The sequence below is a fragment of the Salmo trutta genome, chromosome 9, assembly GCF_901001165.1.
Source record: "Salmo trutta chromosome 9, fSalTru1.1, whole genome shotgun sequence".
Lineage (NCBI taxonomy): Eukaryota > Metazoa > Chordata > Actinopteri > Salmoniformes > Salmonidae > Salmo > Salmo trutta.
Window position 1 is genome coordinate 31314452 of NC_042965.1, and position 24297 is coordinate 31338748.

General features: G+C 43.2%; 1 protein-coding gene across 1 annotated transcript in view; it reads right to left on the minus strand.

The window, feature by feature from the left end:
• Window positions 1–4371: 4371 nt before the first annotated feature.
• The window catches only part of LOC115200399 (NMDA receptor synaptonuclear signaling and neuronal migration factor-like), a 58893-nt gene continuing 38967 nt past the window's right edge, over window positions 4372–24297 (minus strand). The window contains exons 9-16 of the mRNA XM_029763443.1: window positions 19394–19521; window positions 18204–18287; window positions 17950–17983; window positions 17737–17807; window positions 16204–16283; window positions 15965–16067; window positions 8795–8870; window positions 4372–6100 (exon numbers count right to left, since the gene is read on the minus strand). Coding sequence (XP_029619303.1) covers window positions 6003–6100; window positions 8795–8870; window positions 15965–16067; window positions 16204–16283; window positions 17737–17807; window positions 17950–17983; window positions 18204–18287; window positions 19394–19521 — 674 coding nt within the window. The 3' untranslated portion in view covers window positions 4372–6002. The remainder of the gene's footprint in view (window positions 6101–8794; window positions 8871–15964; window positions 16068–16203; window positions 16284–17736; window positions 17808–17949; window positions 17984–18203; window positions 18288–19393; window positions 19522–24297) is intronic.

Genomic DNA, 24297 nt, shown 5'->3' on the forward strand with positions numbered 1-24297 from the left:
ACAAGTCTGACCTCTCCCCTCTCTGGGCCCCAAGTGTCTGAGCCCCAGCTAAGGTAGACGTGCAACTGAAAAGACACCAGAGTCCAATGGACACTTTCTAATGACAAGTACCTCAAATAAGCATATTATACTAATAAAACATCTTAATTATCTATGTTACCCAACTAATTCTGATTCGTCCACGACAACATTTTTCTAAATTATTAGAAATAAAAAACGGAAATATCATATTTACATATGTTTTAGACCCTTTACTCAGTACTTTGTTGAAGCACCTTTGGCAGCGATTACAGCCTCAAGTCTTCTTGGGTATGATGCTACAAGCTTGGCACACCTGTATTTGGGGAGTTTCTCCATTCTTCTCAGCAGATCCTCTGAAGCTTGGTTGGATGGGGAGCGTTGCTGCACAGCTATTTTCAGGTCTCTCCAGAGATGCTCAATCGGGTTCAAGTCCGGGCTCTGGTTGGAACACTCAAGGACATTCAGAGACTTGCTCTGAAGCCACTCCTGCGTTGTCTTGGCTGTGTGCTTAGGGACGTTGTCCTGTTGGAAGGTGAACCGTCGGCCCAGTCGGAGATCCTGAGCGCTCTGGAGCAGGTTTTCATCGATGATCTCTCTGTACTTTGCTCCATTCATCTTTGCCTTGATCCTGACTAGTCTCCCAGTCCCTGCCGCTGAAAAACATGATACTGCCACCACCATGCTACACCTTAGGGATGGTGCCAGGTTTCCTCCAGACGTGACACTTGGCATTCAGGCCAAAGAGTTCAATCTTCGTTTCATCAGACCAGAGAATCTTGTTTCTCCTGGTCTGAGAGTTTTTAGGTGCCTTTTGGCAAACTCCAAGCGGGCTATAATGTGCCTTTCACTGAGGAGTGGCTTTCATCTGGCCATAAAGGCCTGATTGGTGGAGTGCTGCAAAGATGGTTGTCCTTCTGGAAGGTTCTTCCATCTCCACAGAGGAAATCTAGAGCTCTGTCAGAGTGACCATCGGGTTCTTGGTCACCTCCCTGACCAAGGCCCTTCTCCCCCGAATGCTCAGTTTGGGTGGGTGGCCAGCTCTAGGAAGAGTCTTGGTGGTTCCAAACTTCATCCATTTAAGAATCATGGAGGCCGCTGTGTTCTTGGGTACCTTCAATGCTGCAGACATTTTTGGTACCCTTCCCCAGATTTGTGCCTCGACAAAGTCCTGTCTTGGAGCTTTACGGACAATTCGACCTTGTGGCATGGGTTTTTGCTCTGACATACACTGTCAACTGTGGGACCTATAGACAGGTGTGTGCCTTTACAAATCGTGTTCAATCAATTGAATTTACCACAGGTGAACTCAAATCAACTTGTAGAAACATCTCAAGGAGGATCAATGGAAACAGGATGCACCTGAGCTTAATTTCAAGTCTCATAGCAAAGGTTCTGAATACTTACGTAAATAAGGTATTTCTGTATTATAAAAACCTATTTTTGATTTGTCATTATGGGGTATTGTGATTAGACTGCTAAACGATTTATAAATATATATTTTTTTAAATATATTTTATATATTTTTATATATATTTTAGAATAAAGCTGTAACATACAACATGTGGAAAAAGTCAAGAGGTCTGAATACAGTCTGAATGCACTGAACGGCTAAAAGTACACTACCCAGTGTATTTCCTTTAGTATCCTAGTATCAAAATCACCAGAGACATCAATAATTATCACTATGATAATTATCATATTAAACAATACTTTTATCAAGACATTTGGAGATTCAACCTGACTAAAGATTTACAGTAGTAATAGTTATCACTGCTAAAATCTCTCTTTGAATTGTAGGATGCTACACAGATCTACTGAAAATGCAATGCACCGGCCCATACATGACTTTGAAGAAAGTTAAGTAAGACAGACAATATGAGAGCGTTGTGCGCCCCCCTCGTCCCAAAATACAATCACTTCCCAACACGAGGCGTCAGAGCAATCAGAGCTGCATCAATCAATCAATCATCAAAACTCAAATCAGCTTCCACAACACAGAGCAGAGCGCAGAGAGCAGCGAACCAAGCAACGGTTGAGTCCCAAATCACACCCTTTTCCCCAGAGGGCTCTGGTCAAAAGTAATGCAATATATTGGGAATGTTGTGCTATTTGGGATGCATATAATCTCTCTAGATAAAGTGGCAGCAGAATCAATGTGGTATAAACTCATCAATTAAAAATAGGATGTAAGTTCATGGATATGTCTTATTTTCTTTTTGGTGATGACAGAAGGTTTCATTTTGTATTAATAGAACTTGTGAGGCGTTGAAGATGGATGTCTTGATTTATGTAATTATATTGCTCCTTAGAGAAATGGAAATGGCTGCTTCATTGGCCAGGATGAGAAGTCAAACCACGATGAGCAGTCAGTGCACGCATTGCTGGGTCTGGCTCCAGTATAATACATTAGTGACTGCATTCCCCACTGAGTGCACGACTTTTCGATATCGCCCTATGGGCTCTGGTCAAAAGTAGTGCACTAAATAGGGAATAGGTTGCCATTTGGGACACAGTTACTAGCTCTCATCTGAATAAGACAAAACTTCTCATTCATGTCTCTTTTGTTGCAATTGTAAAGTTTTAATATCTATCCATGCCTGACATCTTAACTACCATCCCAAATCACTTCTAGTGTGCCAACTCACAAAAGAGATTTTGATAACCTTCGTACAGTAAAGTACTCTTCTTAGCTTTCCTGGAGTCCATATACCATTTGGGACACATCCCACATATTATGTGTTTTGCTCCTCCTCTTCCTCTTCTGCTGCCACATTGGTTTCAAATCATCCTCAAATAGCCTTAGGATCTCCAGGGTGAAAATCATATTTTATCTCTTGGATATAAACCATATCTTAAAGCATAACCATACATCAATGATTTAATTTACTGTATTTCACTGTTCTCAATTGATTCATTGTACTCAATTAACTGTATTTCCATTTACCATTACAATCCTATCTGCGTTAAAACACAGGCATAAAATATTGCCCATTGGATGTCTTTTGATACAGTTACAACTAATGTATTGGTAATTCTTAAACCTAATCTCTCCCTGGGTTTGCCTTAAAGACAGGTACCAGTGAAGACTCTGAGGAAAAGAGGAAGGGATAGGCCAGCTATTGTAGGGTGTCTAAGACCACACACAGTAGGTTACTGTCTGTGGAGCAAGATACACACATCCTCATCTACTATAGCACTGTACCTCACATATCAAATGTATGTAAGGTAATGCTACGCTGTATATGTCACTGCCTCGCTCTCTCTCTCTCTCTGTAACTCTCTCTCTACTTCAATATCAAAGTGAGTAATGTTGGAGATTGCTGTGCCTTAGGGACAGTGTCCAGTTGGGACCAAAACAAGGCAAAACACATTTTCTAATAACAGTATAGGAAATGTTACAAAGTCTATTGCTACAGGATATAGGGTTTGTATCCTTGGTGTGTCACACAACACAAATGAACAGTTTTGTAAAGGTACACATCAAACAGAGAAGTGAGTAGATATACAATACCCCATTTTAAAACGACTTCACCAGTGAGTAAAATACATGGTGTGCAACCCTCATTCTAGGAAGTTGAACAGAGAGTTATTAGAAGTGTACACTATGTACCATCATTAATGAATACAAGTAAAAGTGGTCAAGGAATATAAAGAAAAGGGCCTCTCTCTTTTCTCTCTCTCCGTATTCAGCATGTCCACACGAATCCACAGCTCAGTGCCACAACCCGCACGCACGCACACGCACGCACGCACGCACACACACACACACACACACACACACACACACACACACACACACACGGAGCAGCAAACACATTAGCTTATTTGCTCTGGTGGAACAGTTTAACGAGGAAATGTGAAAATCTTCCTTAAATTGTGTTATTCTGCCACTTGAGCACAAGCAATGGTTGGAAAGTAATCATTACAGGCTCCACAGAACTGCCCTGCGTGTGTATATGACATATACTGTGTCACTGCTGATTTGTATCATAGGCTGGACAGGAAGCCCATTAGTTAAGACTCAATAGCACTATACAAAGGAAGTGGATGATAAGAATACTGAGAGGTTGGTTTGATATCAGAATAGGGTGCCATTTGGGACACACACAAAGTTTTCAGGTAGGAAGGAGAAGGAATTATCACTATCCAATTTGTCAATCTAATCAGAACAAAAGTGTTTTCACAGGAAGGGAGCAGCGTATTACAGATGTAGGATTCATTTGAGCCAGTTTGCTACAGCAGGAAATACATCCTACAGCAACAGGACATTTGAAATAGTATGTGGATTATAATTAATGGACATTTTTTTAGGGGTTGATACATTTTTTGGAAGGGAAAATAAAGTCTGAATTTTCAATGTGGAAATGACAGATTTATGAAGCCTTTTTTTAAACCTCAAATACACTACAAGTTTTAAATTTCCTGTAACAGGGTGATCAAATTAAGATACTACATCTGTAGATATGATTCCAGTCATTTTGGTTTGTGGTATTGCGCCTCGGGAATACATCATACAAGCATGAAGTAAAACACATACAGGACAGAGAGTAAATGAAGCAGCAATACAAGTTAAATATGAGTAAATATACTGTAGATATAAAGATAATAACTTTTACCAAAATCAGTGTGACACAAGTCATCTAGGCTAGGTCTTGTACACTTTCCATAAACCTCATGATAACAGTTATGTTTAGTTAACAATGTAATGCAGAGTAAGACAGAAGGGTCACAGCATAAGGGTATCAGTCCCTGGGTGTGAACTACAAGAAAGAAAAGCGCGTGTCTGTAGTTCAGAGTGTCACTAATGAATGCTAATGAGTATTATGGCTCGATTCAATCCGTATCGCTGAAATTCAGCGCTATAGTAAAGGTAATTTCCGATTGAGCTGACATATGCAGTGTGTGCCGTGAATGCAGTCTCTGTGAACCCGGGAACACTGCCTTTAAATTTCAATCGCGCTATAGCGCGATACGGATTAAATTGAGCCCTTAAGCTACAATTGACCTAGTCTATGAAAAATCGTATCTATAAAACAACCTCCCTCGTTCACACACAAACATGTGCACAGTCAGACATAAATGGTTTCCCTGACAACCACTGTAAAATCTCAGATTCTATGTGTCGACATAGAGGCTGGGTGGTGAGGATCGGAAGTAGCCAACAGACATCTCCGTCCTATTCTGTCATGACGGTGAGGTGACAACCGCTGCCAAGTAATAAACGAGGGATAGCAGTAACCCTGAGTTATTCAATTCAAACAGTCCATAAGAAATACCAATACAGGTAGTTAAAAATAAAAGCTGTGTTATGTATAGATACTTAGAATTATTGGTATACTCTCTCTTCTATTTGTATAGATGTCTAGATAATGGAAATCTATTCTCTAAAGCTCTGAAAACAACCAACACACTTTATAAATACATTTCCATCCTAAGGGACATCTACGTACTTTTATGAAGAAAAAAAAGCTTTCATCCATGTACCTCCTAGTTCACACAACAGAAATGTAGGTAAGGGAGAAAATCTTTCACCATCTCTTCTCCCTTTTCATGGAGTTTCTCTTCCCTGCAGCTGCTGCATCTCTCTCTATGACTAATTTAAAGAAGACTTGCTTGGCTCCCGAGCTCCAAATCTAGCTCTATTTTGTGTCTCTTGACACAGAGGCTAAAGGATGATCTCTCAACTTCTCTCTTTTACCTTCTCTCCCTCACGGGTTCTCTGTCAGTAGAGGCATTTGGTTGAGACAGTGAAAATGGATGGGGGGAAATATACAGTTCACCTCCTGACAGTAATTGCTACTGCACTTGGTCTGAGAGCAGAGGATCGAAGCCTCCTCAGTGAGCAAAACTACCTGAAGCCTGTCGTCCACCTCTTCAACAGAGCGCTCCTGTCCAGGACCTCTCAAGGAAAGCCGTCACCATAGGCTATCGGTGATGAGATACACAGCCAATAGGCTGACAAAGGTCAGAGGTGAGCAGTGTCACAAAAGGTCATTATATTCGAGCATCTTGGAGTGCTGGCGGGTTTTCCACAGGCGGAATAGACGGAAGTCAAAGTACATCTCGATCATCTCCTTGCCTACGGGGGGAGGGGGGTGGGGGATCAAGGGGAAATGGATAAGTACAGATACATTTTTCTTCACCTCTCCACTAGCTAATCTTTTTACGTAAAGGAAAATAATTAACGTTTTTCTCTACCCAAATAGTTACTCTCAAACGTTGATTGAAATATAGTGTTGATTGAAATACAAGTGTTTATGTACTGTTGGAGTTAATGAAAGAATGGATAAGAAAGAGAGAGAGAGCGGTGGAGAGATAGAGGGGCCTCATGGATCGATAGAAGAGAGGAAAACACTCAGTGGAGATAATTATGATGAACAAAAATATAAATGCATTATGTAAAGTGTTGGTCCCATGTTTCATGAGCTGAAATAAAAGACCCCAGAAATGTTCCATACGCACAAAAGGCTTATTTCTCTCAAATGTTGTGCACAAATTTGTTCACATCCCTGTTAGTGAGCATTTCTCCTTTGCCAAGATAATCCATGCACCTGACAGGTGGGTCATATCATGAAGCTGATTAAACAGCATGATCATTACACAGGTGCCCCTTGTGCTGGGGACAATAAAAGGCCACTCTAAGTGTGGAGATTTGTCACACAACACAATTCCACAGATGTCTCAACTTTTGAGGGAGAGTGCAATTGGCATGCTGACTGGAGGATTGTTCAACAGAGCTGTTGCCAGAGAAATTAATGGTAATGTCTCTACCATAAGCCGCCTCCAACATCGTTTTAGAGAATTTGGCAGTACCGTAAATTCCGGACTTTAAGCCGCAACTTTCTTCCCACGCTTTGAACATCGCGGCTTAAACAATGACGTGGCTAATATATGGATTTTTCCCGCTTTAAATGTTTTTTCTTCCAAAAAAACACATTCTGTGACGTGCTCAGTTTTTTGCCGGCATGAAGCTTTCATTAGACCAATGAAATTGCCGAACGGGTTAAGGTCAAACAACTTTTTTGTTTACTGTTTAGATTAAATCGAGCGCTCTCAAACTTCCCATCATTCTGATTACGGTAGTCATTTTGTCACCCTCATCATGGCAAAGACACGGAGAAATGCATATGATGCAGCTTTCAAGTTGAAGGCGATTGATCTGGCTGTTGGAAAAGGAAATAGAGCTGCTGCACGGGAGCTTGGTCTTAATGAGTCAATGATAAGACGTTGGAAACAGCAGCGTGAGGAATTGACTCAGTGCAAAAAGACAACTAAAGCTTACTGCAATTTTGTTATTTTTTGTTACAAGCCGTGTTTCGTTAAAGCCTATTTATTTTTGTTACAAGCCTTGTTTCGTTAAAGCCTATTTATTTTTGTTACAAGCCGTGTTTCGTTAAAGCCTGTGTAAAGTTAATTTGTTTCAATGTACCTGTAGGCACCTGCGGCTTATAGACATGTGCGGCTTATTTATGTTCAAAATAATATTTTTTTTAAAATTCAGTGGGTGCGGCTTATATTCAGGTGCGCTTAATAGTCCGGAAATTACGGTAAGTCCAACCGGCCTCACAACCACAGACCACGTGTAACCATGCCAGCCCAGGACCTCCACATCTGGATTCTTTCCCTGTGGGATTGTCTGAGACCAGCCACATGGACAGCTGATGAAACTGTGGGTTTGCACAACCAATTAATTTCTGCATAAAACTGTCAGAAACCGTCTCAGGGAAGCTCTTCTGCGTGCTCATCGTCCTCACCAGGGTCTTGACCTGACGGCAGTTTGGCATCATAACCGACTTCATTGGGCAAATGCTGACCTTTGATGGCCACTGGCACGCTGGAGAAGTGTGCTCCTCATGGAGGAATTCCTGTTTCAACTGTACTGGGCAGATGGCAGACAGTGTGTATGGCATCGTGTGGGTGAGCGGTTTGCTGATGAGTGCCGCATGGTGGCAGTGGGGTTATGGTATGGGCAGGCATAAACTACGGACAACAAACACAATTGCGTTTTATCGATGGCAATTTGAATGCACAGAGATACCGTGATGAGATCCTGAGGCCCATTGTCGTGCTATTCATCCACCGCCATCACTTTATATTCAGCATGTTAATGCACGGCCCCATGTTGCAAGGATCTGTCCCAGTTCTTCTATGGCCTGCATACTCTGTCCCATTTCTTCCATGGCCTGCATACTCGCCAGACATGTCACCCATTGAGCATGTTTGGGATGCTCTGGATCGACAGCTTGCTCCAGTTCCCGCCAATATCCAGCAACTTTGCACAGCCATTGAAGAGGAGTGGGACAACATTCCACAGGCCACGATCAACAGCCTGATCAACTCTATGTGAAGGAGATGTGTTGCGCTGCATGAGGCAAATGGTGGTCACACCAGATACTGACTGGTTTTCTCATCCATAGATTAGGGCCTAATTAATTTATTTCAATAGACTGATTTCCTTATATGAAATATACCTTATACTCAGTAAAATCTTTGAAATTGTTGCATGTTGCGTTTATATATTTGTTGTGTTGTTGAGAAGGAATTAGCATGACATCAATAAGTCTCAGGGAGAAATTATTGATGAGGGGTGCGTTCAGAGCTCAGGAAGTACAGACATGTCTGTCAGCGTGTTCACTAATGTCCTGTTTATCTCAGTCTGCCTTGCTAGGTTTGATTAATGTTCACTATTTACATCCAGGGAACAATGTACGGCTAAAAGAAGACAATGGAAAATGCATGTGTGTGTATATGTCTGTGTGTGTCATACACTCACCCTGTGCAGACAGCTCTAGCGGGGATTTGAATTCGATGGCATAAGGTCTCATTAGCCTCTTCAGATTGTGGATTAGCTGTGGAGGAGAACATTTTACATATCAAAACACCCATCTGGCAAAACAGACAAACCTCTTCAGAGGAGAGAAAAGTGTTCTGTTTACAATAAGAACAAATGCAGACATATTGCCACCCATTATTTTTTACAGAGGAAAATAACTGTCAGTTGTACTTCTAAGAGCAATACAACTGAAAAGGTCAAAATGTCATAACATCAGATTAAAATAACAGGAACAATGGGACGGGGGCAGAGTGAGTCTTGCGCATACAGCAGAATGGGAGGTGACCTGTGTTTGTCTCACTATCTGCTGTTGGGTGAGCTGTAGCGGGGCTGTTGTGTACGAGGAGAGTGCTTATTGCTGGAGAGAGCCTGTCAGAGCACATTACCTTACATCAATCTCTCCCGTTCCTCTCCTGCCCACATATCTGGCCTCTCTCTGCATCTCCCATCTCCCTACACCTCCCCTCTCCCTTCCCTCTCCTGCCCACTACTCTGGCCTCTCTCTGCATCTCCCATCTCCCTACACCTCCCCTCTCCCTTCCCTCTCCTGCCCACTGCTCTGGCCTCTCTCTGCATCTCCCATCTCCCTACACCTCCCCTCTCCTCTCCCTCTCCTGCCCACTACTCTGGCCTCTCTCTGCATCTCCCATCTCCCTACACCTCCCCTCTCCCTTCCCTCTCCTGCCCACTACTCTGGCCTCTCTCTGCATCTCCCATCTCCCTACACCTCCCCTCTCCCTTCCCTCTCCTGCCCACTGCTCTGGCCTCTCTCTGCATCTCCCATCTCCCTACACCTCCCCTCTCCTCTCCCTCTCCTGCCCACTACTCTGGCCTCTCTCTGCATCTCCCATCTCCCTACACCTCCCCTCTCCCTTCCCTCTCCTGCCCACTACTCTGGCCTCTCTCTGCATCTCCCATCTCCCTACACCTCCCCTCTTCCTCTTTTCTCCTGCCCACTTCTCCACCTGCTACATGCACCTTCCCGTCTCCCCACTCCTCTGCAACTCCTCTCTCCGTGCACCTCTCCTCCCTTCCATCTCTTTTCCTCCCCTCCCCCTGGACCTCTCTTCCCCTCTTCTCCCCTCCTCTCGCGCCCTGGGGTCTGGACCAGCGAGTGCCACCACCCCATGGTGCCTCGCAACCAATTAACATGTTTTTCCAGGAGCCAGTTTCCTCTTTGCTGACGCCATTCACACAGCAGCAGCAGCAGCATGCTGAGGCACTAAATCAATCTACAGAACCTCTGGGGAGTCTGTGTGTGTATGTCTATGGATGAGGTCATGGATCACAGCCCTAGTGAGACTCTGAAACTGCTAATGTAACGTTCGGCAGGGTTATATTAACCGCAGCTCCCCTGACTAGGTTGACGAAGATAAACAACAATCCAGCTCATAATTAGTTTGAACCCTTACAACCTGGTCACTGTTTTAATTGCAGACTGGAATACTGTACAACAGAAGGATTGGTCAGCAAACATCAGCAGACCCAATGATTAACAGAATCCAGAGGAGGAACTATTTGTTTTTGTTTTGTCCTTTGTAGACTAGAGTAATTATTACTCGACAAAAGAAGACAGTGATTAAATCAAATTAAAAGAGCAGAATGGGCTGTTTAATTAAAAGAAGCGGTATAACAAAGTAAAGGTCTGCGTCCCAAATGGCACCATATTCCCTATGGGCCCTGGTCAAAAGTAGGCTAGTGTACTATAGAGGGAAAAGGCTGCCATTTGGGAGACACCCAAATTCAAGGAGATGTTAGAGTTGAGTTGCAGGGAGGTCGTTCCACCAACTTGTTAAAAAAAACGTTAGATTTTACCTAATTTTAACATTCTGTCATAAAGAGTACATGTTCAACCTCATAAAAACATGTTTTCCAATTTTAAATAAAATATTTAACAAAAAAAGAAAAGAAAAAGAAGTGTAAGTGCCTATTAGGAGTGCCAAATAAAGTAGCAATGTTGACTGTTACAGGGTTGACCGTAAAAGAGTTGACCGTAACAGGGTTGACCTTAACAAGGTTGACCGTAACAGGGTTGACAGTAACAGAATTGACCATAACAGGGTTGAAGATTTAATTTTAAATCAGACATAAATCCCCTCGTGACATGGAAGCTTAAAAAACAGAAATGGCTAAAACACTTCTATCCTGTCTGTCTATAGATAGCAAGATAGAGTGCTGGAGGCAGGTAGAGGGATGATGAGGCAGAACTGTCACACACACATACACACACTGTGGGGCTGGGGACACCAAGACTGACACACCCAATCACCCCTCTGACACACACATACACACACTGTGGGGCTGGGGACACCAAGACTGACACACCCAATCACCCCTCTGACACACACATACACACACTGTGGGGCTGGGGACACCAAGACTGACACACCCAATCCCCTCTCTGACACACACATACACACACTGTGGGGCTGGGGACACCAAGACTGACACACCCAATCGCCCCTCTGACACACACATACACACACTGTGGGGCTGGGGACACCAAGACTGACACACCCAATCCCCTCTCTGACACACACATACACACACTGTGGGGCTGGGGACACCATGACTGACACACCCAACCCCCCCTCTGACACACACATACACACACTGTGGGGCTGGGGACACCAAGACTGACACACCCAACCCCCCCCCCCCCCCCCCCCCTCTGACACACATGTGCGCTCTCACACACACAGACACACACAGACACACACAGACACACACAGACACACACAGACACACACAGACACACACAGACACACACAGACACACACAGACACACACAGACACACACAGACACACACAGACACACAGACACACACAGACACACAGACACACACAGACACACACAGACACACACAGACACACAGACTCTGGAGAAAGGTTGAAGTGTTGATGCTCAACCCGCTCAGTTTTCCACAACAAAACACCAGAAAATGGCCAAAAAGAGTAGAACCAGCTCACCTGTTTTTACACTATGATTTGACTATTAGAAGTTCAACAACCCAGGTACTGAAGGTAGGCTGGCTGTGTCCAGGTACGTAGGTCTCTGAAACTAGCAGACTATAAATAAACAGATGACTAAATCTTTCTGTTTGCATCAAAGCTGAGGTAGCAGAGGAGAACAATGTTAAAAGCTCCAAAAAATGCTTCACTATTTATTTTCCCCTATTGCGACTTGTACACAAAGACACAGACACACACACACACACACTGTAAAAGGGTCAGATAGACTGGAACAACACTGCTGTCTGTGTCAGACAATGGGCACAACCACACACTACCACGCTGCCATGCTATCACGCTACCACGCCAACACACTACCACACTACCCAGTGTGCTGAAGTGTTCCTGTAACCATGTTTGACTGCCTAACAGCGTACAAATACAGTACATTTCATTAATTGAATGAGTAAACACACATACTGTAGCATGTGTACAGAGTGTTGTTTCTTTGTGTGAGTGCAAGACCTTCTGCACTCACACAAAGAAAGTGCCTGCATGGGCGTGTGCCTACATGCATGTGTTTAAACATGAAACTGTTTTTGTGCAGAGCCGCTTGTTCCCCGCAGTGTCTGTCAGTGTGGCTTCGTCTCTGTGGGGGTTGGGAGCCAGGGTCAGGGGGAGTGTGTGTGCGTGTGTGTGTGTGCGTTTGCCTGTGTGTGCTTGTGCATATGTGTGTGTGCGGCGTGTGCGTGTGTGTGTGTGATCCTCCTCATAGCGCCTCTACCTGCCTCCAGCACTCTATCTGTCAGCATGACAGCATGATGACAGTGTCAGTTTAGGAGCCAGCTAGGCAGCTTAGGGCTTAGAGAACTGGTCACATCATACTGATGCATACTGTACGTTCACAGTGTGTAAATTATGTACCACTGGTGAGTGGGTGGTGGGTTGCACGTAGCTCAATACTGACTAAAGTGAACCATGAATAAAAAGAGGGAGAAATACAGTGCATTTACTCTATAAAGAAGCAGTAAATGAAGTGGTAATAAAAAACAGCTCAAATCAAATCAAATGACAGTCACATGTGCCGAGTACAACAGATGTAGACCTTACAGTGAAATGCTTACATACGAGCCCCTAACAAACAATGCAGTACAAATAAAAATAATACATAAAAGTAACAAGTAATTAAAAGAGCAGCTGTAAAATAACAATAGTGAGACTATATACAGGGGGGTATCGGTACAGAGTCAAGGTGTGGGGGCACCGGATAGTCGAGGTAAATGAGGTAATATATACATGATGGTATAGTTATTAAAGTGACTATGCATAGATAAAAACAACAGAGAGCAGCAGCGGTGTAAAAGGAGGGGGCGGGGCGGCAATGAAAATAGTCTGGGTAGCTTGGGGGTAGAAGCTGTTTAGAAGTCTCTAGGACCTAGACTTGGCGCTCCAGTACCGCTTGCCATGTGGTAGCAGAGAGAATAGTCTATGACTAGGGTGGCTGGAGTCATTGACAATTTTTAGGGCCTTCCTCTGACAACGCCTGGTATAGAGGTCCTGGATGGCAGGAAGCTTTGCCCCAGTGATGTACTGGGCCGTATGCACTACCCTCTGTAGTGCCTTGCGGTTGGAGGCCGAGCAGTTGCCATACCAGACAGGATACTCTCGATGGTGCAGCTGTAGAACCTTTTGAGGATATGAGAGCCCATGACAAATCTTTTCTGTCTCGTGACGGGGAATAGGTTTGTCGTGCCCTCTTTACGACTGTCTTGGTGTCCTTGGACCATGTTAGTTTGTTGGTTATATGGACACCAAGGAACTTGGAGCTCTCAACCTGCTCCACTACAGCCCCGTCGATGAGAATGGGGGCATGCTCGGTCCTCTTTTCCCTGTAGTCAACAATCATCTCCTTTGTCTTGATCACGTTTAGGGAGAGGTTGTTGTCCTGGCACCACACGGCCAGGTCTCTGACCTCCTCCCTATAGGCTGTCTTGTCGTGTCAGTGATCAGGCCTACCTTAGTTGTGTCATCGGCAAACTTAATGATGGTATTGGGGTCGTGCCTGGCCATGCAGTCATGAGTGAACAGGGAATACAGGAGGGGACTGAGCACGCACCCCTGAGGGGCACCTGTGTTGAGGATCATCGTGGCGGATGTGTTGTTACCTACCCTCACCACCTGGGGGCGGCCTGTCAGGAAGTCCAGGATCCAGTTGCAGAGGGAGGTGTTTAGTCCCAGGGTCCTTAGCTTATTGATGAGCTTTGAGGGCACTATGGGGTTGAACGCTGAGCTGTAGTCAATGAATATCATTCTCACATAGGTGTACCTTTTTGTCCAGGTGGGAAAGGGCAGTGTGGAGTGCAATAGAGATTGCATCATCTGTGGATCTGTTAGGGAGGTATGCTAATTGGAGTGCTTCAACATTTCTTGCTGTTTGGGGTTTTAGGCTGGATTTCTATATAGTACTTTGTGACATCGGCTGATGTAAAAAGAGCTTTATAAATATATTTTATTGATTAATTGATTGATTGGGTCTAGGGTTTCTGGGATAATAGTATTGATGTGAGCCATGACCAGCCTTTCAAAGCACTTCATGGCTACAGACGTGAGTGCTACGGGTCAGGTGTCATTTAGGCAGGTTACCTTAGTGTTCTTGGGCACAGGGACTATAGTGGTCTGCTTAAAACATGTTGGTATTACAGACTCGGACAGGGAGAGGTTGAAAATGTCAGTGAAGACACTTGCCAGTTGGTCAGCGCATGCTCACAGTACACGTGCTGGTAATCCGTCTGGCCCTGCAGCCTTGTGAATGTTGACCTGTTTAAAGGTCTTACTCATATCGGCTGCAGAGAGCGTGATCACACAGTCTTCCTTTTTTATTGATCGAGTCACTGGTGCTTCCTGCTTAAATGTTTGCTTGTAAGCAGGAATCAGGAGAATAGAATTATGGTAAGATTTGCCAAATGGAGGGCGAGGGAGAGCTTTGTATGCATCTCTGTGTGTGGAATAAAGGACGTCCAGAGTTTTTTCCCTCTGGTTGCACATTTAACATGCTGATAGAAATTTGGTAAGAACGATTTACGTTTCCCTGCATTACATTTCCCGGCCCCTAGGAGACCCGCCTCTGGGTGAGTGTTTTCCTGATTGCTAATGACAGAATACAGCTCATTGAGTGTGGTCTTAGTGCAAGCCTCAGTCTGTGGTGGTATGCAGACAGTTATGAAAAAATACAGATAAACTCTCTAGGTAGATAGTGTGGGAAACAGCTAATCATGAGATACTCTTCCTCAGGCGAGCAAAACCTTGAGTCTTCTTTAGATATTGTGCACCAGCTGTTATTTACAAAAATACATAGTCCACCACCCCTTGTCTTACCAGACACCACTGTTCTATCCTGCCAATACAGCGTATAACCAGCCTGCTGTATGTTGATAATGTTGTCATTCAGACACGACTCCGTGAAGCATTAAATATGACAGTTTTGAATTTCCCGTTGGTAGTTTAATCTTCCGCATAGGTCATAGATTTTATTTTCCAAAGATTGCATGTTTGCTAGCAAAATGGAAGTCAATGGGGGTTTATTCGATCGCCTACGAATTCTCAGAAGGCAGCCCGCTGTTCGGACCCTTTTTCTCCACATTCTCTTCATGCAAATGACCGGGATCTGGGCCTGTTCCCGGGAAAGCAGTATGTCATTCATGTCGGGCTCGTTAAAGAAGAAAAATAATTCTGACAGATCGTGGTGAGTAATCTCAGTTCTGATGTCCAGAAGTTATTTGCGGTCATAAGAGATGGTAGCAGCAACATTATGTACAAAATAAGTTAAACAATAAATTATAAACAAGGAATGCAAGGAAACAAAAAAACACAATTGGATAGGAACACGTAAAACGTCAGCCTTCTTCTCCAGCCTTCTTCTCTGGCGCCAGCTGTTCAATAGTGTAAGTTAACTGGATAAGGTAGCAACATTTCAGTAACTTTACCAAAAAAGGCATTTATTTGCAGAGATCCCGGTTGGAAGATTCCGGAATCAGGAAGGGTAACAGCAGGATATCCAGGAATCTTCCAACTGGCATTTCTGGAAAACCTACATGGCGAATTTTGGAAAATGTTACCAGCATTTTGAAAGCCTAGTACAGGGAAACTAGAAATCCATACCTTTTCTCCATTGGCACTCCCCAGAACATAGCAGCCCATTATATGAATGAGGTTGGGCTCAGGATTCAGCTTGCTCATAAACTGACTCAACTTCTTCCAAAACCTGTCAAAGAAGAGAGGGAGAGATGAAATTATTCTATATGTCTGCAATAGTGTATGACTTTAGTCTACACTGAATGTATCTGAAATACAGTGACAGTTATCAAGGTGATATTGTTGTCAGAAGTGTGTTGTCTTACTGAATCATATCCTCCTCCTTCTCCACTTTGGCAAATGTGGCCACTTTGTTCTTGAGCAGGTACAGATGCCCCGGACCTCCCTGGAGAACAGGTTCATTTCAGTTACAGTATGTTCATGTAGAAATAACAGCAGCAGCAATAAGCTGACCTGAACACTGATTTTCAAACAGTAAAACCACATTCTCACAGAGTGTTCTTTAATGGAAGCATTTCCAACATAATCCAGGTAGTGATATACCCCAGGCCAGCTGTCTAGGCCCCCTAATTTTTAAGTGTTTACTAATGACCTGCCACTGGCACTGAGTAAAGCCTGTGTGTCTATGTCTATGTATGCTGACGACTCAACATTATACATTGCAGTCAGTTTTAGAATGGGTAGCAATAAGCTTGTCCTAAATATTTCAAAAAATAAAAGCATTGTTTTTGGGACAAATCATTCACTAAAACCTAAACCTCAACTAAATCTTGTAATGAATAAGGTGGAAATTGAACAAGTTGAGGAGACTAAACTGCTTGGTGTAACCCTGGATTGTCATGGTCAAAACATATTGATGCAATGGTAGCTAAGATGGGGAGAGGTCTGTCCATAATAAAGCGCTCCTCTGCTTTTTTTGACATCGCTATCAACAAAACAAGTCCTATAGGCCCTAGTTTTATCACACCTGGACTACTGCCATAGACATAGGCAAATTACAGTTGTCCCAGAACAGAGCAGCATGGCTGGCCCTTAAATGTACATGGCGAGCTAAGATAAATAACAATCACACCTGGCCCAAAGTAGAGGAGAGATTAACTGCATCACTACTTGTCTTTGTGAGAGGTATTGACATGTTGAACAACTAGCACACAGCTAAGATACCCATTCATACCCCACAAGACATGCCACCAGGGGTCTCTTCGCAGTCCCCAAGTCCAGAACAGACTCTGGGAAACATACAGTACCACATCAAGTAACTCACACAGATGTAGCCCTTTCCTGCAGTCAAATAACCTAGTGGCTTCATCAGTGGAACGTTATTAATATTTTTCATAATTTCATAGTTAATCAACATTATTATTGTTTAAACGCAGAAAATCTGGTGTTTCTATGCCAAACAGTTTTGTTATATTTCTGTCTTCTGTGATGTAATATTAGGATGCAAACTCAAAATGTAATACATTTCAACTCTATATCTGACATGGTACAAGTATGTTATTTTTTAAGCACATAACCATGTGTGAGATGTACACTTTTGTTTCAATGTAGATTTGTTTAAGACTACCAATAAACACTCTGTGTGACCCTGATTTAGCTCACTGCAGTAAAAGGTTAAAAAACATAAAACTACACCTTATGAAACAACGCACACTGTGAAGAGACACACACACAGACATGCACACACGCATTGTAATGTTGTAATATTGTTGTATTGTGGTATTATAAATGTTGCATTGTAGATATGTAGTGGTCAAGTAGTGGTGTAATAATGTGTTGTATGATACTGTTTTATAAAAAAAGGTTCTCTCAACCAGCTTCTCTTTCCTCTCTCTCACCTGACAGAAGATGAGCATGTTCCAGATCTTACAGCCTTTCCTATAGGCCGTCAGCTTCTTCTCTATCTCCTCTGTGATTGGAGGGAACGAAAGAGAAATAAATGTTACTTTCTGCTGTCATAAGACGGGAGAGAGGTCACATACGGTACAATGGACAGGATCCTTATTCAGTGCACGCAATGAATTTAAGAAAACATCACACAATCTACTTACCAATGATGTCATCGAATGTGGCATGTTCATGATCCTACAGAAAAAGTTCAAATTGAAGGACCCAATAAGACAAGACAGTTCTAACTACCGGGGTGGTTTACGTCAAGCAGTCGATATTTTCCATATGAACCGTTTTCATTATGAAGTGTAAAGAGACTCTCCAAAATCAATATTACAGTAATCTGAATGTCTAAGGTATTACCATAACATACAGTAGGAGTCGCGTAACAGATGAGTAGATGAGAGGAACTCACATAAAGGATGGGGATGACGGAGGGATCGTCCCTACGGATGATGTTAGGAACATATTCAGCCTTTGGGACCTTGGAGGATATCAGCTGGAAGAAGACAGACAAAAAGTCTCAACTTCTATTCGAATGTCAATGAAAAGCTGTCTACAATGGGTACATTATATATTGTAAGAAATATCGTAATAAGAACGGAAGTAGTACAAATAAAAGTTCAGAAACCAATCTACTTAGTGCTACGATATCAGTTGAAGGTAGTATTGCATAGAGCTAGAGACATATTTTACTACAGTTTACTTTTTTAATTCAGAACTACACACTGTTAATGACTATTAACAACAACACACTTATTAACTATTAACAACAACACACTGTTATTAACCTGTTGGGGCTAGGGGGCAGTATTTTTACGGCCGGATAAAAAACTTACCCGAGTTAAACTGGTTACTACTCTTTCCCAGAAACGAGAATATGCATATTATTAGTAGATTTGGATAGAAAACACTCTGAAGTTTCTAAAACTGTTTGAATGGTGTCAGACACCATAATATACATATTCTAGTTTCTGGGAAAGAGTAGTAACCAGTTTAATTTGGGTACTTTTTTCATCCGGCCGGCCATGAAAATACTGCCCGCTACACCTCAACAGGTTAATAACACACTGTTAATAACAGTTAATAACAACACACTGTTATTAACTATTAATAACAACACACTTAATAAATATTAATAACAACACACTGTTAATTACTATTAATAACAACACACTGTTAGTAACTATTAATAACAACACACTGTTAAAAAATATGAATAACAACACACTGTTAATTACTATTAATAACAACACACTGTTAGTAACTATTAATAACAACACACTGTTAATAACAACACACTGTTAATAACTATTAACAACACACTGTTATTAACTATTAATAACAACACACTGTTAATAACAACACACTGTTAATAACTATTAATAACACACTGTTATTAACTATTAACAACACACTGTTATTAACTATTAATAACAACACACTTTTAATAACTATTAATAACACACTGTTAATAGCTATTAATAACACACTGTTAATAACTATTAATAACAATAACTCCTCTCCTTGCACTGCTATTTCTATGTTTTATTTTTGCTATGAGAGGCTGAATAACTGGTCTCTTTGGTGACCTGAGCATCTCACCATGATTTTGGGTGGGACGAAGTCCTCTCCCTCACAGGCTGCTCTCTCCATCTCTCTCTCCTCCTCCCAGTCTGCATCCTCCTGGGATCCTTCATCTAGAGCCCCTGAGGAGGACTGCAAGTCCCCACCTAACACACAAACACACACACACACACACACACACACACACACACACACACACACACACACACACACACACACACACACAGTGGGGGAGAGATGAAAGGATAGCAAACATACTATTAAAGGAGAGTTTGCAATCAGAAGTGGTGCACCTGGCAGCTGGCTGTTTGCAGAGAGAACATAGAACAGGCATCATAGAGACAACCAGAGGAAACAGAACACATTATCCCTTCCCTAGACATGAACAGCAATAAGGGAACAGAACACATTATCCCTTCCCTAGACATCAACATCAATAAAGGAAACAGAGAACATAATCCCTTCACCTAGACATCAAGATCAATAAAAGAAAGATAACACATTATCCCTTCCCTAGACATCAACATCAATAAAGGAAACAGAACACATTATTCCTTCCCTAGACATCAACATTAATAAAGGAAACAGAACACATTATTCCTTCCCTAGACATCAACATCAATAAAGGAAACAGAACACATTATACTTTCCCTAAACATCAACATCAATAAAGGAAACAGAACACATAGACCACAGGTTACAGAGATATACAAAAAATGGAGATGAAAGACAATACTTTGAACAGACAACCACAGAGCTTGGAACAGACAATCATAGAGCTTGGAACAGACAACCACAGAGCTTGGAACAGACAACCACAGAGCTTGGAACAGACAACCACAGAGCTTGGAACAGACAATCATAGAGCTTGGAACAGACAACCACAGAGCTTGGAACAGACAACCACAGAGCTTGGAACAGACAACCACAGAGCTTGGAACAGACTATCATAGAGCTTGGAACAGACAATCATAGAGCTTGGAACAGACAATCATAGAGCTTGAAACAGACAACCACAGAGCTTGGAACAGACAACCACAGAGCTTGGAACAGACAATCATAGAGCTTGGAACAGACAATCTTTCCAAGATGGCGTAGCAGTTCAGACGTCGTTTGTTCTCCTCTTGTCGTGTCCCGTATATATATATATATATATATATTTACATATTTTCTTCGCATACCTTTTTACATATTTTTTTTCTAAAAACTCAACCTCAAAACACTCTTCTCCAACCCGCCTCACCAATTAAAAAAAAAAAAGTATTATTTACCTCAAATCTGAAATCCACAACAGAAGCTAGCCAGAGGTTAGCCATTTCACTGGCTAACGTTGGAGTTCAGATAGCCACGGTTAGCGGTACTCAGCTATCCATTAGCTCGATAAGCTATCGCCAGTTTTTGTACAGCGCGACTCAGACCAGAGCATACCGGACCTATTCTCTCTCCATATCCCCGGATTTCTACCGCAGGCTCTGGACTTTTACACCTCAATCTTGCAGCGAGCTAGCTGCTACCTGAGTGACTATTGGCAAACGTCGGTCCTGGAGCTAACATAAATTATTCCGGAGCTAGCCAGCTGAAGCTTTCCATCAGCCACTCCTGGGCTATTCCGGAGCTAGCAAGCTGAAGAGTTCCTTCAGCCACTCCTGGGCTACAATCCCCTATAAGGACCTGTTTTTTACTGCCGATGCGGAGCCCCATCGGGCCTTCACGACTGGACCACCGACGTTATCTGCCCGAGGGAGTTATCCAACTGGCCCCTCCGTCGCGACGTAACCTGAACGCCCATCTGCGGCCCGCTAATCGTTAGCTATCTTATCGGCCGCTATCTGAATAGGTCTATCGGACCACTTTTTTGGGCCACTATAACTATAACTATTTTGCCAATTGGACTGGTCCACCCTACCACACGGAACCCCACTAATCTACAGACGGAAACGCACGAGGTGGCTAAAAACAGACCTCCCTCCATCTTCTACCAGCTTGCTACCTATGGCTCGGCTAACTATCTAATTCTCACTGGACCCTTTGATCACTCGGCTAAGCATGACTCTCCTTAATGTCAATATGCCTTGTCCATTGCTGTTCTGGTTAGTGTTTATTGGCTTATTTCACTGTAGAGCCTCTAGCCCTGCTCATTATACCTTATCCAACCTCTCAATTCCTCCACCCATACATGCTATGACATCTTCTGGTTTCAATGATGTTTCTAGAGACAATATCTCTCTCATCATCACTAAATGCCTAGGTTTACCTCCACTGTATTCACATCCTACCATTCCTTTGTCTGTACATTATACCTTGAAGCTATTTTATCGCCCCCAGAAACCTGCTCCTTTTTCTCTCTATTCCGGACGTCACAGACGACCAATTCTTATAGCTTTTAGCCGTACCCTTATCCTCATCCTTCTCTGGTCCTCTGGTGATGTTGAGTTGAATCCAGGCCCTGCAGTGCCTAGCTCCACTCCTACTCCCCAGGTGCTATCTTTTAAAGACTTCTGTAACCGTAATAGCCTTGGTTTCATGCATGTCAACATTAGAAGCCTCCTCCCTAAGTTTGTTTTATTCACTGCTTTAGCACACTCTGCCAACCCGGATGTCCTAGCCGTGTCTGATTCCTGGCTTAGGAAGTCCACCAAAAACTCTGAAATCTTCATCCCTAACTACAACGTTTTCAGACAAGATAGAATGGCCATAGGGGGCGGTGTTGCAATCTACTGCAGAGATAGCCTGCAGAGTTCTGTCCTACTATGCAAGTCTGTACCCAAACAATTTGAACTTCTACTTTTAAAAATCCATCTCTCTAAAAACAAGTCTCTTACCGTTGCCGCCTGCTATAAACCGCCCTCGGCCTCCAGCTGTGCTCTGGACACCATATGTGAACTGATTGCCCCCCATCTATCTTCAGAGCTCGTGCTACTAGGTGACCTAAACTGGGACATGCTAAACACCCCAGCCATCCTACAATCCAAGCTTGATGCCCTCAATCTCACACAAATTATTAATGAACCCACCAGGTACCACCCCAAAGCCGTAAACACTGGCACCCTCATAGATATCATCCTAACAAACTTGCCCTCTAAATACACCTCTGCTGTTTTCAACCAAGATCTCAGCGATCACTGCCTCTATGCCTGCATCCGTAATGGGTCAGCGGTAAAACAACCTCCACTCATCACTGTCAAACGCTCCCTGAAACATTTCAGCGAGCAAGCCTTTCTAATTGACCTGGCCCTGGTATCCTGGAAGGATATTGACCTCATCCCGTCAGTAGAGGATGCCAAGTTATTTTTTTTAAATGCCTTCCTCACCATCTTAAATAAGCATGCCCCATTCAAGAAATGTAGTACCAGGAACAAAGATAGTCCTTGGTTCTCCCCAGACCTGACTGCCCTTAACCAACACAAAAACATCCTGTGGTGTTCTACATTAGCATTGAACAGCCCCTGTGATATGCAACTTTTCAGGGAAGTTAGAAACCAATATACACAGGGAGTCAGAAAAGCCAAGGCTAGCTTTTTCAAGCAAAAATTTGCTTCCTGCAACACAAATTCAAAAAAGTTCTGGGACATTGTAAAGTCCATGGAGAATAAGAACCCCTCCTCCCAACTGCCCACTGCACTGAGGATAGGAAACTCTGTCACCACCAATAAACCCACTATAATTGAGAATTTAAATAAGCATTTTTCTACGGCTGGCCATGCTTTCCACCTGGCTACCCCTACTGCAGTCAACAGCACTGCACCCCCCACAGCTACTCGCCCAAGCCTTCCCCATTTCTCCTTCTCCCAAATCCATTCAGCTGATGTTCTGAAAGAGCTGCAAAATCTGGACCCCTACAAATCAGCCGGGCTAGACAATCTGGACCCTTTCTTTCTAAAATTATCTGCCGAAATTATTGCAACCCCTATTACTAGCCTGTTCAACCTCTCTTTCGTGTCGTCTGAGATTCCCATAGATTGGAAAGCAGCTGCTGTCATCCCCCTCTTCAAAGGAGGGGACACTCTTGACCCAAATTGCTACAGACCTATATCCATCCTACCCTGCCTTTCTAAGGTCTTCGAAAGCCAAGTCAACAAACAGATTACCGACCATTTCGAATCCCACAGCGCCTTCTCCGCTATGCAATCTGGTTTCAGAGCTGGTCATGGGTCAGCCACACTCAAGGTCCTAAACGATATCGTAACTGCCATCGATAAGAAACAATACTGTGCTGCCGTATTCATTGACCTGGCCAAAGCTTTCGACTCTGTCAATCACCACATCCTCATCGGCAGACTCAATAGCCTTGGTTTCTCAAATGATTGCATCGCCTGGTTCACCAACTACTTCTCTGATAGAGTTCAGTGTGTCAAATCGGAGGGCCTGTTGTCCGGACCTCTGGCAGTCTCTATGGGGGTGCCACAGGGTTCAATTCTTGGGCCAACTCTTTTCTCTGTATACATCAATGATGTCACTCTTGCTGCTGGTGAGTCTCTGATCCACCTCTACGCAGACGACACCATTCTGTATACTTCTGGCCCTTCTTTGGACACTGTGTTAACAACCCTCCAGACGAGCTTCAATGCCATACAACTCTCCTTCCATGGCCTCCAACTGCTCCTAAATACAAGTAAAACTAAATGCATGCTCTTCAACCGATCGCTGCCTGCACCTGCCCGCCTGTCCAGCATCACTACTCTGGACGGTTCTGACTTAGAATATGTGGACAACTACAAATACCTAGGTGTCTGGTTAGACTGTAAACTCTCCTTCCAGACTCACATCAAACATCTCCAATCCAAAGTTAAATCTAGAATTGGCTTCCTATTTCGCAACAAAGCATCCTTCACTCATGCTTCCAAACATACCCTTGTGAAACTGACCATCCTACCGATCCTCTACTTCGGCGATGTCATTTAAAAAATAGCCTCCAATACCCT